The sequence below is a fragment of the Ornithodoros turicata genome, chromosome 5, assembly GCF_037126465.1.
Source record: "Ornithodoros turicata isolate Travis chromosome 5, ASM3712646v1, whole genome shotgun sequence".
Classification (NCBI taxonomy): domain Eukaryota; kingdom Metazoa; phylum Arthropoda; class Arachnida; order Ixodida; family Argasidae; genus Ornithodoros; species Ornithodoros turicata.
Window position 1 is genome coordinate 630172 of NC_088205.1, and position 16730 is coordinate 646901.

The window sequence follows — 16730 nt, forward strand, 5'->3', positions numbered from 1 at the left end:
TGCACTTACTGGGCTTGTGTGCTATAACACAGTCTTGGCAAGTTGTTTTTTGTGTAACACGACACCGTTTAGAACATGTTCGGCCCGCATTCACTGGTGTCAATGAGATGGTCGTGTGACGTCAAACCGAAAATCCTGGTGGAATGTGTACCTGCGCATGTTATTGACGGCAGTTGATCCACTAACCGTACACTTTCTCCGCAGAACAAATTAAAAGCCGCCGCATTAAAGACGACAAACAACATTAACACTCTGATACGGGACCTATTCCACGTACCACCTTCTTTCAAAGCAACAATCGTCCTTTCCTGGAAGCCTCCAGTGACCGTAAGTGGAGTCGTATCTCCTACGATGTAGAGTTTGCTCTCATTTGGGGCGTCTTTTCAGAATAAGCCCGCTGAAGCATTAAGTGCTCCTGCTACAGGAAGGTGCGTACCACAATTGACTGCATAGAGTTTGTACAAATAGAGCTAATCCAGTGTATTTGGTGTGAACAGTGCAAAGGCGGAGCGACGTCGCATATCTTTTTCTGAAGATTCTCCGCCGAAGGCTTTCAAAAAAGCCCCATCCAAGAATGAGCGAGAGCTGTATAGTCCACCAGGGGGAAAGTACAGCACAAAAGTACAAGGTTTCCAAGGTATGTCATTCGAAGGAACCTTCTGCTAGCACCTGGCTCTATGGCAATCCCAATGCGTCCCACTCATTTCGATTGAATTGCCGCGCTTATAATTTGTGTGGCGCACGAAATAATCCAGTTGCCAAAATTTTTGTCCCGCACAAACTGATCGACACGAAAAAAACAAAAACAATAATGCTGGTGCCGTACAATTTAACTTTAATGAACTTTGCTTTGGCATAAATTAATCATTACTGTAGTAGTATTTAACGGCGATGCCAATGAAAAATAAAATGTGACATTTTCTCCGCGTGTTCCTTCGCTTGGCTGATTTCGTTACTGCTGGCAATGTCACCGATAGTCCGTTTTTAACAACCCTGGACACTATCAAATAGACTCTTCTCGCTGGACATTGGCACAGTGGGTTCAGCATGTGGGAAATTGTCAGTCCTGCTTCTGCGTGAAATGTGTTTCAGGTATGTGCATGTTGGAATAAATTACTGCCTGTATAGTTGCTCTCCACTTTGCTCCACAGCCAACAGGGGTATTATTATTTTGGTTACGTGGCTGTGTGCTGCAACACAACAATTTTTGCGGGCATTTCCTCGGGCACACCATTCTACAGGGTGTAATGATGATCTGCTTGTGTTTCAGCTGCAAGCCGAGGACGAGGAGGTCGATTCCGAGGTGGTGGAGGCAGAGGGTGGCGTGGTAGGATATACTCTTGAAAGGAAGAATTAGGCAGGAGGAGGCAGCATCATCATTATTGTTCATTCATCTTCATGAGACCATTGTGCAACCTCTTTCCCCCTCATTTTATCTTCATGTTGCATTTTTTTGCACTTCTCCGTGCTTTAAATTTCCAAAAACAGAGTAAGTAAAGGACGTTGGCGGTGCATTAATGAGCCACTCGTTAAATTGGCTGACAATTTATTATAAATAAAGGGTTTCTGTGCTCAGCTTTTAGAGTGTGGAAATAGATTGTACAAATGTTCGGTCGTAGCACCGTGTCCGTGTGGGTAGGCTTACATACAGCGAGCTTGTCTGTAACAATGCTGCTATAAATGCTGAGCTTCATTATGGGAGGACTATCCTTGCAGTGATTCCAAATGTTCTGCTTCATTTTGGATGCTATTTCGTGAGGTTTGCGAGTCTGCGCAGAAAGCAGAATACAATGTACGATTCAAAACTGTAAATGAATTTGTACTGACTGCATTTACGCGTTTTTTAACGTAATCATCTCTGATCCTTATGCACTTCCTGATGTTGTAGTGGATCAGGCTATTACACGTAGGACAAACACCCAGCTACATTGCCACACTGCTATGTCTTTGCACTTTTCATTTGAATGCCTTTGCACTGCTACAGGCTCGTTGTGCGAATCTTTAGCACAATGCAACATAGCATAGTTATGTGGTCTCTCGTCATTGAAGTATGTTTAATGCCGATAGAAAAAAAAACGAAAGGGACACAGCCTAGTAGCTTCCTTCCTTGAAAGGGGTACCTCCGCTCTTGATCTATTCAGAAGGTCTCAAAGAGATGCCCTATTATCATACTACAAAGGTTGATACATCTAAGCGACCCCTGCAGCTTGCACAAATGATATTTTATTTCGGATCAGGCGCATCTTTGGCAAAACCAAGTTCTTGCAATGCTTTTTTCACTGCTTGGTAGACTTTAGGATCTTCAATGGTAACAGGGATCTGAAACGAAAACATGGTGCTGACTGGCGTCCTTGTTCCTTTCCAAATGTACCTTGACTGCTCTGCTCCTGGCCAGATCGGCGATAGTTTTTCGTGGGATCTTTCCAGAGCGTGTCTTTGGCAAGGCAGGTACCATGTTTGCCAAGCTGAATGCGGCTACTGGACCGACACTTTCCCTCACGATTTCGACCAGCTCCTGGCGCACGTCTTCAAAGTTAGTAGTTGTGCCTGAAAATGAAATTATTTTGTCACTCGATTCTACTTTCCACGTGAAATAGAACCCCCATTTGGTATCGGAATAAAACATTATATAATCCATAGAACTGGCTGCACCTCGGCACAGCTGGCTCTGTAGCCGACGTAATACGTAAATGCCCTTTGGTGGCACATGTTGCGACAACACTCCACCCCAGCTCGCATGGTAAACTTTTTTAACGTGATGTAACTCGCTTAAGCCTGGATGTGTAGGTCATTTTTTATGGACCGCTCCTTCAAGCTTCGGCTCGCTCCCTAGTGGACTGCATTCTCTAACGCAGACCTCAATAAACCCTCTTCTTGCTTTCATGTACCTGATAGTACTCTACATACCGTCTTCTAGAACCAAGAGTGCTAAGGGAACCTCTCCTTTAATGGGATCTGGGACGCCTACCACAGCGCATTCGACCACTCCATCGTGCTTCATGATAGCCTGCAAAGAAATGTGCGCAAAAGTATAGCCTAGTGGCCCGCAAGTGAATGAGAGCGATAGAATTGAAAGACAGTAAACCCTCGCGTCCCTTTCAGAGACTCTCGTAATCCCCTCAAGACGCGACCTTGTTCGCCACTGGCTTTCAACGTATAGTTCAACCTACCAAATTCATGGCGCTGTCGAACACTATGACGTCATTTGTTTACAAACAGGTAGAGGTAAAGTTCCCGTAGAACCGTTCGCGAAATATTTTTCTGGACATGGTGTGCTTTCATTGTGCCAAGTGTCACAGCAAAATGAAGCAAATTGCTCCTGCCAGACGTACTTATTTCAACAATGTCGGGGAGCGAACTTTTCGGTTCAAGACATCTGATGCAAGCATGTGCGTCAATTTGCCCAATAGGTTTTGACAGCCGCGCGTTCTCTCTCGACTCGCAGTACAATGCGCAAGTGACCGATAACGGCAGAAATACCAATACCACCCCCAATAGACGGATTATCCCCGATGAACAGAAGGATCATCCATTGTGCCGGGGGCAACACTTGGAGGCGCTGCCCAGAGCCGTATATAGAGAGAGTTTGGCCATTAGGAGGAGCCTAAATTCAAGCGCTTCATGCGAACTCATGGCTGAACGACCTCCCTCGCCATTCCAGCCGTGGTCGCCGACGCCATATTGATGCAGAGAGTTGTTTAGGATGCACGTCCTTGAATTCTTTCAGTATGGCAACAAAGCCCCCATATCACAGGCTGCTGTGCGTCATAACTAGGCCTGCGATTATGGTAGATTACGTCGAGCGCGACAAAGCGCGTGTCGGCCAGTTAGCAGACTGCATCACAATGGCGCGGGCACTGATAAGCGGAATCCGCTTGGATGCAGTCTTTTTGTGCGGTGCAAAACGAATCTGACGTCAAAACAGGCTCCTCCCGCGAAGTGGCAAAAGACGGCCAAACTCTCACTATATACGGCTCTGGCGCTGCCAGCGCACTCCACAGATGACGTCACTGCTCTGTTGGGGAACATGGCGGGAGAAACAGGAACAGGGATGCGAAGAAGAGCGCTCTTCTGCTGGCTCTGGGGGCGCTGCGGGCGACGGCGGCCCAGGAGCCTCGTACGTGATCACGCTCGTTATAGCCTCGTGACGTCGTCGTTCCCGTCCTTCTTCAGAGCCTGAACAGCTGACCAGCAGAAGCCAGCTGTGTAGCAGACGACATTTCTCTGAACCACTCAGCGAGCGCCGACAATATGACGTCAACACAAGGTCAGATGATGGTACTGCTCTCCACCACTGTCGCGCACGGTCGCTTTTTGTTAGTCCGCGATAGTTATGACTGTGTGGGAGATCACCTGGAAGCTGACCAAGCCTATGAAACGCAAAAACAAGTGGTAAAGACCATGGTCGCTACAAAAATTAAATCGTTCCAAAAACAAATAGCCACAAAAATAACAGACAGCGGACGAAGGACAGCAGCGGCACTGTGGGCCTACATAGCCAACATCGACAAAGAAGACCACCAAGAGTTTACCTCGAACATACAAGATGATAAAAATAATACTCTCTCAGACCCCACGCAAATCGAAGGATATATAACCGAATTTTACACAAAGCTGCAGCAGACACTCCGACGACGAAGAGCGCCATGCACTAGGGAAGAAACTACCCAAAAAACAAATGAAGCACGACGGAAACGAATCCCGGACATAACACAAGACGAGCTAGAGATGAGCATCAAACGCCTGGCAACGGGCCCGGATGGGATATCCCTAACGAGTTCCTAAAGACACTCAAGCCCGGAATTCCTTAGACAATGCTTCAACCAGATTATATCTACGGGGGACATTCCAGTAGATTGGAGGGAAGCCAACATTACACAAAGGAAAGGGTAAGCCAAGAGAAAATCTTGGCTCCTACAGGCCTATCGCCAGCTCTTCACATCAATTCTTAACCGAAGACTACAACGCGAGTGCGAAGGGAACATAGCCGAAGCACAAAATGGGTTCCGCGTAAATAGAAGGACTAGTGACAACCTATTTATTATTACACAACTGATCCAAGTCTACAAGATACAACGAAAAACGTTGTACCTCGCCTTTTTGGACTTGGAGAAAGCGTACGACGCTGTACCACACGACCTAATAAAACAAAAGATGCAGGCCTGCCAAGTGGCCGAGAGCTTGGCGACTCTGATAGATCTTCTATACAGAGACATCTACAGCAGATTCACCTTGGGCCCGTACACGTCGGACAGAATCAAACAAGAAATCGGACTGCGCCAATGATGCCCACTTTCACCCACTCTCTTCAACATTTTCATCAACGATCTCCTAATCGCCCTCGAAAAAATCAGAGAAAGGAGTCCACCTGCGCACACAGAATGTGGACGAGAATTTTGAGGAGACCGTCATCTCGTGCCTAGCCTTTGCAGACGATGTCGTCCTGATAGCCGATGAACCAGGAAAACTACAGGACCTCCTAGATATATGTTCTGAGATAGCAGAAGCGGAAGGCATGCTTTTGAGTAGAGAACAAACCAACGTAATGAAGATCGGAGACAGCGCAACATTTCTCTCATTTACACTGCAAAAAGCAAAAGTGGACATCACCACAGCATACAACTACCTTGGAATCTTGCTCGAGGACAGGGACAACTATCTACAAACGTACGAGGAAAACCTCCTCAGAAAAATGAACAGCAGGAAAGGCCATACGTGGCACATAGCGCGCCACTCCTTCCACCCCTACGAGATAGGACGTCTCCACTGGAAGACCACCGCTGTCCCAGTGGCAACATATGCAAATGAAGTAGTATGCCTCAGCAAGACAACAATTACACAACTTGACCGGCAACAACGAGAAATCGGCCGATGGCTTCTACAAGGATCTTTCGCCACCCCAAATCCAGCCATTCAGGGTGAACTGGGGTGGTCCACGTACGAATACCGAGAAGCACGCTCCAAGACAAGATATCTTGGAAGACTGATCCACTGACGCGAAGAATCATACACGACCCGCCTATTCAAGTTCCTCAGATTTGCCAATATACAGACCAACTGGATAAAGAGGATCAGTCAAATAGACAGAATATACAGCAGACACACAAAAAGGAACACCGCCAAATCTGAAAAGGAATGGAATGGCCTCGTCAAAAAAGAAATGGACCTCATTGAAAGGGAAAGGTGGCTCTCGGCTGTGTCAAAAAAAAAAAGAAAGCATGGCGTTCTACAGACGACACAAGACGACCCCAGCGCCCGAGAATATCTACATTGGAGACAAAGGTAGTGGTCTCCTGTTCCAGGCACGAACGGGTTCCCTCCCAACGAGGAAAAGATTGAAGGAGCTCTTTGGGAGCGACAGCGCTACCTGCCTCCTCTGTGGCAACGGAGAGGATGGGGACATCGAACACATACTCTTCGTTTGCCGGGCCCTACACAAGGCAAGAAACACAACGTTACAACAGATAGAATTGCTGCTAGGCTTTCAAGTCCACAGCGACATCCAAATAATCGGAGAGACCAAGCACCTCCTAATAGAGTGGGAGAAAGCATCAAGGACAAAACCAGACGGACAACGTCCCCGACCAAGGAGCCCCCAGGAAACACAAGGGAACGTCACGCCTGGAACCCAACCAAACCCCACCAACCCAGAGGGAGAAGCCGAAGAAGAAGCGGTGCCCACAGAAATGACAGACACAGCCAGGGAGGCAAGCGAAGCCAAGGCAGCCACGACCATCCCTGTACCACCAAGACAACGACGGAGAAGCTCCAACCGCCTGCTACACCTCCAGTGCCGAGGTAGACCAGACCCAAAGACCAAGCCAAGCCAGACTGTGCCAAGCCATGCAGCCATGCGAAACGAGATGCATTTCCCTTCCTCAGTCCATCTCTCTAAGAAATTCTGAGGGCGCCCTCTGCTTCCATCACCTCGACCTCACTCCTTCTCTCCCTGTACCCTCCCTCGCTCACTTTCTTTCTCCCCTCACCCATGCTTCCTCTTCCTTCTTTCCGCCTCTCTCTTTCTCTCTTAGCCTGTGGCACCGCTTAGGTGCCTGCCCTGATGCAAAAGGGAACGAGGCTAACCTGAACCTGAACCACTTCAAGGTTGAGACAAACGTCACCTGGTTGCCCCAAACTTTCCTCTTCCTGTGTAATGACTAACTGTCGTAGCGGGGCGACACAATGAGGAGCGGCCTCCGATTGATCACCCTCGGGGATCCCCAGAGCCTAGTGCACTTCGAGGAGTCCTCTCTTCCCGACGTATTCTCCCTCCACCCCCGGGGATCCCTAGAACCTAGTGCGCTTCGTTGAGTCCTGTCTTTCCGACGTATTTTCGCCCCACCCTCGGGGATCCAGAGAGCCCAGTGCACTTTGAGGAGTCCTCTTTTTCCTATGTATCCTTCCTCCACCCCCGGGGATCCCTAGAGACTATTGCTCTTTGACGAGTCCTGTCTTCCCGACGTATTCTCGCTCCACCCTCGGGGATCCCCAGAGCTTAGTGCGCTTCAATGAGCCCTCCCTTTCTGACGTATTCTCCATCCACCCAGGAGCGCCGCAGGGATTTTTTCCGGAGTGTGGGGAGGACAGGTGGTGGTGCGTCAACTGCGCCCGCAACTACATTGTCTTGGCTCAGAAAACCTACGTTTCTGGAAGCCAGGGGGGGCCCTCATGAAGGCGCCCATGTCTCCACCCCCGGGGACCCCTGGAGCCTAGTGCGTTTCGTGGGGTCATGTCTTTCCGACGAATCCTCGCTCCGCCCTCGGGTATCCCCAGAGTCTAGTGCGTTTCAATGGGCCCTCTCTATCCGATGTATTCTCCCTCCACTCCCGAGGATTCCTAGGCCTAGTGGGCTTCGTGGGGTACTGTCTTTTCGACGTATTCTCCCTCTACCCCGGGGATCCCTAGTCCCGGTCTCAATAGTCTATCGCAAAATCTTTTTCGCGATAGACTATTGAGACCCGGTCAGTGGGTGGCACGATCCTTCTACAAAACACGTTTAGCTTCTGTCACTTGGCGTGGAATGCCTCTCCTGTCTTTCCGACAAATTCTGGCTCCACCCTCAGGGGCCCCCCAGCCTAGTGCACTTCGAGGAGTCCTCGTTTTCCGACGTATTCCCCCCACCCCCACCCCCCGGGATCCCTAGTGCGCTTCGTGGGGTACTGTCTTTCCGACGTATTCTCCCTCCACCCTCGTGGACTCTGAGAGCCTAGTGAGTTTAAGTGGACCCTCTCTTTCCGACGTATTCTCGCTCCACCCTCGGGGGTCCCCCAGCCTAGTGCACTTCGAGGAGTCCTCGCTTTCCGACGTATTCTCCCTCCACCCCACCCCCAACCCGGGATCCCTAGAGCCTAGTGCGCTTCGTGGGGTACTGTCTTTCCGACGTATTCTCCCTCTACCCTCGTGGACCCTGAGAGCCTAGTGAGTTTAAGTGGACCCTCTCTTTCCGACGTATTCTCGCTCCACCCTCGGGGATCCCCAGAGCAGTGCTCTTCGAGGAGTCCTGCATGGATAATTCCACGATCCAGCGATGCTGCTCGACCACCACAGATTGGCACGGAAAAAATCAGAGTTCATTGGGGTGGTTGACATATACCAAATACGAACTTGTATTATCCTCAAACACCGACTCGTTCCTGCGTAGAGGGCTCTGAAGTTTGCGCCCGGGCAAAAAACCATGCCCCCTCTAGAAACGTGTCGGGAGCGTTCTACTGCACCGAAGAAGCTCAAAATTTAAACGTGCTTTCAAGAAGGACCATGCCACCTACTGCAATAGTCTATCGCAAATTCCTAAATCTTACGATAGACTATTGGGACCCGACAAGTACCCCAGAGACAAGTGCGCTTCAATGGACACTCTCTTTCCGACGTATACCTGGCTCTGCATACACTCAGGGATCCCTATATTGAGCTAAGCGTGCTTCAAGGGGTCCTCTCTTATTGCTTCATTCATGCAACTGTCTTCGTTGTACAGTCTATGCATGTCTAACGATTCATCCCACAATCTCAACAATAGTGTGTTTTGCTCTCCAGTGACGATGAACGAGGGCGAAGCGTGACACGCTAAAAATTCAGTGGCGATTTAGTGGTAAATGCGAGAGGAATGCGTTGGCCTTTTCCGGTCTATACTTCACTTCCTGTCTAAACCTGATTTCCCGTTGTTCACTTCCGGTCTATACTTGACTTCCGGTTCGGCACTTTCAATTACTCTATGTAAGTTCATTTAATTAAACATTAATTAGTCTCAATTACTTTCAATTACCCTTTAATTGCTGAAGGTAACCGAAGGTTACGAGAGGCAATATTGAATTTCATTCAATTCCCTTTAATTACGTTTACTTGCTTTAATTACTCTCAATTTTCCTGTAATTGACGTTAGTCACCTTTAATTCCAATTAGTTACCTCCGGTAATGTGCGGTTACCTTCGGTAATCTTTAATTTCATTTAATCTCTCTTAATTACATATATATTACATTCATTACCTTTAAACTCAACTTTCTTGCTTTAATGACCTTTAATTACTCTTACCTCTCCTTAATTACCTTCAACTACTTCAATTTCATATCATTTACGTTTACCCTCTTGTCTCCTCTTTACATCTCCACTTATATCTCTGCCTCGGTGACGCTTCACCATTTCACACACACACACACACAGGTTTTTCCACTTTGACACTCCTAAACACGGATACGTATGTTCATACGGTACCTCTTCTATTTGTGAGGTGGACAAACGGTGGCCAGCTACATTAATGACATCGTCGTTTCTGGAGAAAATGCTAATGTAGCCATTTTGGTGCACCATCCCAGTATCCATGGTGTCGTAGTAACCCTGAAATAATAAACGTACGACATGATTCAGCTGGCATAAGTGAAGCGGTGCACGGAACGTAATAACTCACGGGGAATTTGGTGAAATACTTCTCGATGAATACGTCATCGGCTTTGTACAGGGTGCTCAGAGCTCCTGGAGGCAAAGGAAGCCTAAAACAGACGAGAGTCGTGAAACTATATTCGCTGGTTGTTGCATGGGACCTACATACTTGACTGCAACATTTCCCATTTGCAGCGGAGCAGCCTCTAGCCCGTCGTCGAGCAACACCCGCACTACAACAAATGGACAACAGATCTGTGAGAACAACCCCCGAGGTGTACCTTGGATTATGTTATCATAATACTAATAATAGTCTAATGTCTCAGGAATTAGTTTCACCGGAAGCACGATATGGGAACTGGCTGGGAGTCAGAAGAGAGTACCTGTGTCTGAATGTGGCTTTTATGCGACTTTTCAGCAGTATATGGAGTATTCTTATGCATCTAGCAAGACAGGAAAGTCGGCACCGCTGTACTCTTGCCGAAAGGGACACAAAATCCCGTATTTTGGCACTTGCAATATAGGCAGTTACCATGTACTTTTTTGTTATCCAAAAATTTTCGCATCAACATCGCAATGCCGATAGGAGACCTCCCCCGGTTAGAAATATTACGAAGCACTGTGAAGAGAGCTGAAGCGCAATGACTTGGTTCGCGCCGTGGGGTGGGGTGATGTAGGGGTAGGGGGAAGGTCATCCTGCTCTGGAGTGGCGGCTCATTGCACCCAGGGGAGGGTGAAAGAAGATGACAGTGGCACAGGAGAAGGAGCTAAACCTTTTGCTCTGGGATTTGGGTAGTCCAAGTGAACTACCCACCACAGAAAACATGCGGCCACCCCTTAATAGTCCTCATTGGGATACCCGCTGTACTACAGTAACCACCAGGATTATTGGCGTGACTTCGTTCGCCAACGTGCAACGCGGACCGCAATCGAGATAAGGAACTGCAGACACCTGTACGAAAGGTAAGTGCGGACAAGGAGATGCGTCATCCTCATCCGCCCCTCTCAAACATACAGAGAAAACACTCTGTTCTACAGACCAAAGCACTTCATACCGTCCCATCCTGGTACAGGAAGGCCTGTTGCTTCGTCAGGAACCTTCAGAGGATTGCCCAAGCCAACGCATGTGGCAGTAAGTGGAGAACCGGTCTCTGCCAGACATTTGAGGATGTAGACGTTGGAAAATTTTGTAAGGGTTACAGTCACCTTACCTGTCTGCCACCAGTGGTCCAGAGCAGGGACACGGAAAGCACGTTGAGCCCATTTCAGTGTTTCGATGTCACAGCGTTCTCCGGCGAGGAAAACATACCGTAACCTGAGGGCAAGTATAAGTATAGTTTCCCCTTTCATCCGAAAAATCTCAAATATTGTTGCTTTTGCTTTCCAGTTCTAAATTGTGCATATTATACTGTTGTATACGGATGTCCTTGCAGCTAATACGCCAAGTTTGGTAAGAATCCTCTTGCTCTGACTCACTTTTCCATTCCATACTTTTTGCTTGTTTGACAGTTGGGATCCTAGGGAAATATTTTAAGTCAGCAAAGCTTGGCGCAGTCGGAGGAAGAACAATGTACCTCTTTCCGGATGATCCTCACAGCTGTTGGGGCTGAGAACATACCACTAACCCCGTGCTGGTCAATGACACGAAAATAGCTGCTCACGTCCGGTGTGCCAACGGGTTTTCCCTGTGTCATGCATTTTCAAGTTACTTTTTTGCACTGACTCAGTGGCACCGTTCGCACTGCTGTTCTACTTGAAACACACAATCCCGTATTCGGTTGAGTACTACACTGACCTCATACAGAACTGTGGTGATGCCTTTGAGCAGTGGACCGTAGCAGATGTAAGAATGCCCCACAACCCAGCCAAGGTCGGAGGCTGCCCACCAGGTATCACCTTCTCTGATACCATACACGGAGTGCATCGTGTACAAGAGGTTAACAGCGTGACCACCTGCTGGCCTCACAATGGCCTACATGTGACAGAGACTGCTGTCCACTATCCTGGAGTGCTGCAGACCGTCTTACCTTTGGAACGCCTGTCGTTCCAGATGTGTAAATCAGGTATAAGGGGTCCGTAGCGTCTATTGCAGTGCAGCCAACAGGCCGGGCACGAGCTGTGGCTTCACGCCAGAACTCGTCTCTTCCTTTCGTCATGGGTATTGTCTCCTGTTCAGAAAAAAAATGCGCTGAATTGAAAGAGCTTGGGTGTTGATGTGAATTTCGTAAGCTCAGGTTGCATAGTTTTTGGCGCACATCTTGCGGTGAAAACATAGAAGCACCAAGCGCTCGCGTCTAAACGTGCATATTCCGTTACGCCGAATTAGGGCACATATGAAAAAAAAAGCCGTTAAGTAGTAATCACTTCTTCCCTTATAATTCAATTAATCCCCTTTTCACTCCCCGGCAACTACAAATAGACCCCATAAAGTTCCGTGCATGTTGTCCCAAAATGGACTAATGGTTGTGGCAATGCTCGTATAGTCCCCAAAATGACTAAAATTACTCCTCTTTTCTCTCAGAGCGTAGGAATCCCCGCATATTCTACCGTATCATTTGTCTCTCATACTACCGTTGAGGACGTCAAACGTTCCCCATTGTGTCCCTCGATGACCACCTCCTTCACGCTTCACAACCTACCTGCCCAGGGCGCTCAAATATGAGGCACTTCTTTGGCTTGTGTTGCGACATGTTAATGGCGTCGTCCAAGATATCTTTATAAGGCACTGTACGTTTAGGCTCGATTCCGAAGTTGGCAGAGAGGCAAACGACAGCCTGTACAGAATGTAGTTGACGCCATTCTCAGTAGGACAGTCATCTAGTGCTGGTTTCACTCACATACTTGAGCATGGCTGATGCGCACGGCCAGCTCCTGTGCTGAGAAACCTCCAAAGACGAGAGAGTGGACAGCGCCTATCCTGGAACATGCCAACATGCCGTAGATGGACTCGGGGATCATGGGCATATAGATGATCACGCGGTCTCCCTTCTGGACACCCCATTCGTGGAGAACGCCGGCTACTTGAGACACCTGCAAATTTTCATTATTAATTTTCTTAATTTCGCGGCCCCTAGTCGCGAGTTGGGTACAGGGCACGTACATATTCGCCGCCACTAAATTTCGCGAATTCTGGATGCTAAAATTCGTGCCTTGATTGGCTTACTTCGTGATAAGCACGAGATTGCCCGTACCGCATTTGATAAAAACGACATTGTAAGTGCTTGTGCTGTAAAGCAGGTCAAATGCTTGCCAATCACCAACTATAAATGTGAATTTTGCGATTCCAGCATAGTTTCTCAAGTGTCAAATCTTGCTACAAATTTCATCAACGCGGCCCGCAACTCGATTTGCGTGTGAGGGCTCTAGGCTAGGGTGCACTACCTGTTTCTGAAGCTCACTGTAGGTGATCTTCGTTATGCTGTTGGTAACTGGACTGTCGTGGATGATGGCCACCCTCTCTCCAAGACCTGCCTCTACATGGCGATCGACCGCATTGTAGCACACGCTGATCTTTCCCCCCGCAAACCTGCGTGGAAAATATGCTCGGAAGCACAGTGCATGAAACTCCCCATTCATAATCTTGCTGTTGTTGATTTAAATGTAAACGACTGTGAATTTACGAAGGAGGACAGGTTCTTTGGACGCTATTGAATGTGTATAAAAGTTTACAAACTTTCAAAAAACAACATTGAAGCTTTCCAAGTTTATTCTGTACGAGCTTTCGCGCGCAGGGCAACGCTTCTTCAGGTACGAAGGTATGAAGGTACCTGAAGAAGTCTGCCCCCCACGCGAAAGCTCGTGCAGAATAAACTAAGAAAGTTTTAATGTTTGCTTCGACTTACGCCATCACTAATATTATGAGTCGGAGCACTTGATGAGGACTCGTTATATATTAAGTAATGTGGTGACACAACTTATTTAAGAAGGCCTGAAACGCTGACTATGATCGTAGCATCTACATCATTTAAGTGTGTGTACACTTTCCGCCACCATAGATGCGTGGCACAGCACGTGCAAAATTGAAATAACCTGCAAGATTTTGTCAACGCACAATTTAGAATTTTAAAAAAGCACGCCGAAAAGCACAGAGCAAGTTGACTTGACCAACGGCACCCGTGCGTTGGATGAAGCACGCTTTACAGGAACGTGTGAAGAAGCAAAGCAAATGGCATTGCCACGACCCTCTTTAGGGACGCACGGAGGTTTATGTGACTATTTGCAGTGCTGGGGAGCCAACTTCTGCGTCAGGGGACTAAAATGGGGAGCATTTGCAGTCTGTGTGCTTGCTGCTGATACGACGGTATATTGCTCGGGGCAGGCATAGTATGTCCTGGGTCAACTTCACGGGGAGACATTTGTCTGTCTGAGGAAAAACCAGAAAAGGCGCACAGACGGTGTCGGTATTCGAACCCGGGTCACATCCCAGTCTCGTAGTGGAATTCCCACGTCGACCATTTCAAATAGTCTTTGACGAGCTTCGTAAATTTGTTGCGTTTAGAAGTAATCTCTGATGCGTGACATTAGGAAATGCAGAATCCGAACAAAAAGGAACGTGAGTTATGCTTAACACATCGGAACTTTTCTTTTCTTTTTCTCTTTCTGGACGAGTGTTGTGATAGTGGGAAGTGATGGTCTGATAACGCATGGTCGAGATATTATTCAACAGGAGGAAAGACAATGACCATTAAAGGATTTTATGGTCCGTCGGAATCAATGCGAATTGCGTGTATTTCGCCCTCCCTTCAGCTCTGTCGAATTAACCTGAGTCACGCGCGTTCAATATTCAGGAACGTTGACGACGTTACGCATGTTTGCCTATTAATCGTGTTTTCATTGCGGACGATTCAGTAAGGCCAAACCAGCCCATGATGCTGACTGCAAGACAAAAGCTTTACCCGGAACGTTTTCGTAGAGCTGTGTAGGAAGTACGGTGAACGGCCTTGGTTTCTTTTGGTAAGTGTGACAATAGGCAGACATGAGAGACATACCGCTCCTCATGTCACTAATATTTGTTCGGACGCTTGAAAGAATGTGGGTTATAATGTGCTATACTGCAACTTCTGCAGTATTAAGTTCATTGTAGAGCGGTCAACATGCCCTTCGTGTCAGTGTGCAGTGCTACTCGTGAAAAGCGAGTGAAAACGTGTAAAATACTCCTGGAGGAAGTTTGTTTTTGGTATAACCCAAAGATTTCCTTACACCTCCCTCAGGGGTGTGTACGCTCCCCCTGGTGTTTTGCAACACCCACTGGAATTTCTGAGATGGCCCAATACCAACGCATATATCCTTAAACATGTATACCCCCCCAGGTCGTATTCTGGGGAAAGTACTGGTATCATCCCATTCATCAACGCAAGCACATTCCTCACCATTTAGGGAAGAACACGTCCCTGTCGTCGAGAATCATGTCCCACTTTGTGTCCCACGCCAGATAGGCTGCCTTCTGTGCCCAGAACTCCCGTGAGCCCTCTATGGATTGTCGAAATACATCGTCGTACAAAGCCTGACTACGAAAGCGCATGGCAGGAAGGTAACACCACGGATTCGTAAGGTGCGCTGGCCCCACACTTCGGCGGAAGGCCGCCGTGTGGTGGTATCGGCGATCCCTTGCACATTTGGTCGGGTCGACGCGAAAAATACGTCTCCAAGTCTTTTGGCAAGAACCTTTCGAGACTGCATTGTGGTGACTCCTGCGTGTCAAAGCGAAACCTATGGCCGGCAATACCCGCACCGAGAGCGGTCCTCCGCCGGAGCCCAGCATGATGCAGCTGCTCCTGAAACGGAGCTTCCTCAGGTGGGCGCCACAGAGAAGATGAACGGGCGGCTTTGTTGATACACCAATAACGTGGTCCAAGCTCGCTCTAACCTCGTGCAATTTTGCTTCGTCGTCGGTGGGGTCGCGTCCGCATTTTCACGGAGATGTGTCAAGTAACGCACGCAGGCACAGTTAAGTTGCTGCCAGGAATTTTCCCAGCACAATGCCCTTTTTTATGTGAATACATTTTATATGAGTAACAGTATGAGTATAAACAGTAGAAGCTGGGTGTCACACCAGACTTACGGAATTCCTAACATGAAAGTCCTGCACTGGAACCCTCACGGTTACTGTTGACGTCACACGCACGTCCCAATCTCGTCAACAGCTAAAGCGAAATGTTCGTTTTAATGGCGTGCATGGCAATGCTGTAGTTACACCCGCGGGTGCTGAATAGTATCCTGTTCGCAGAACCTCAGGACAAGGCTCGTGTAACCCCGGTTGCGAAACACTGTTCTACGTAATGCTCTCGCCTAGAATACGAACACATCATGAAGATACATTATATGAACAGTGTGCTCATAGTATCCGCGAACCGAAACAGACAGCCTTAATCCACCATCTCCATATTTTCATCTCCTAACTGCAACTCCAACAGCTATGTCAAGAAGACAGGCACTGTTTGGAAGTAAGCCTAGGATGCATGATTGGCCCCGAAACAGCATGTTCCTACATCAGGTAACGAAGGCAAACTGCTCGCCAATAAAGACACCAGCGCCATCACTACCACCAAAGAGAGATATGTTGTTGCTGAATAGAATACCATTTACAATTTCACCTTGGCGGTTCAACATGTGCTTCTATCTCAAAAAGGGCACCCACGGTCGCGGCAATTTTTGCGATAGTTTTCCGTGGTCGACTCCTGCTGCGCCAATAAATTTCGCGACTGGACGGCTCACATGTTACACGTTCGAAACGATGTCCTTACCACTTCGTGTACGGTTTTCTCGAGCTGTCCAGAACTTTGTCCCACTTTCGTTTCCACGTCAGCTTCGAAGCGGTTTCGATCCAAAAGTTTTCTGGACCATTTCTGGCGCGTTCACA

General features: G+C 48.1%; 2 protein-coding genes across 5 annotated transcripts in view; one reads left to right on the forward strand and one right to left on the reverse strand.

The window, feature by feature from the left end:
* LOC135393763 (apoptosis inhibitor 5-like) overlaps nt 1–1577 on the forward strand; it is a 28541-nt gene extending 26964 nt beyond the window's left edge. For both annotated transcript variants that reach the window (XM_064624008.1, XM_064624009.1), the window contains 4 exons: nt 205–327; nt 388–428; nt 498–637; nt 1271–1577. In XM_064624008.1, the coding sequence (XP_064480078.1) occupies nt 205–327; nt 388–428; nt 498–637; nt 1271–1344 (378 nt within the window). In that variant the 3' untranslated portion in view covers nt 1345–1577. The remainder of the gene's footprint in view (nt 1–204; nt 328–387; nt 429–497; nt 638–1270) is intronic.
* A 626-nt stretch (nt 1578–2203) lies between these two features.
* Nucleotides 2204–15850, reverse strand: LOC135393762 (acyl-CoA synthetase short-chain family member 3, mitochondrial-like). 3 transcript variants are annotated; one of them, XM_064624005.1, is made up of 16 exons: nt 15241–15850; nt 13253–13397; nt 12713–12901; nt 12511–12645; nt 11899–12039; nt 11667–11843; nt 11446–11556; nt 11348–11388; nt 11083–11186; nt 10927–11022; nt 10041–10104; nt 9900–9981; nt 9707–9829; nt 2908–3007; nt 2372–2547; nt 2204–2319 (listed from the first exon to the last, which is right to left on the reverse strand). In XM_064624005.1, the coding sequence occupies exons 1-16, from the start codon at nt 15630–15632 to the stop codon at nt 2224–2226; spliced, it is 2172 nt and encodes a 723-aa protein (XP_064480075.1). In that variant the 5' UTR covers nt 15633–15850; the 3' UTR covers nt 2204–2223. The 3 variants fall into 3 exon arrangements, with proteins under 3 accessions (XP_064480075.1, XP_064480077.1, XP_064480076.1); XM_064624007.1 differs by lacking the exons at nt 13253–13397; nt 15241–15850 and having other exon boundaries at nt 12709–12797; XM_064624006.1 differs by lacking the exons at nt 2204–2319; nt 2908–3007 and having other exon boundaries at nt 2413–2547; nt 15241–15849.
* Nucleotides 15851–16730: the final 880 nt, after the last annotated feature.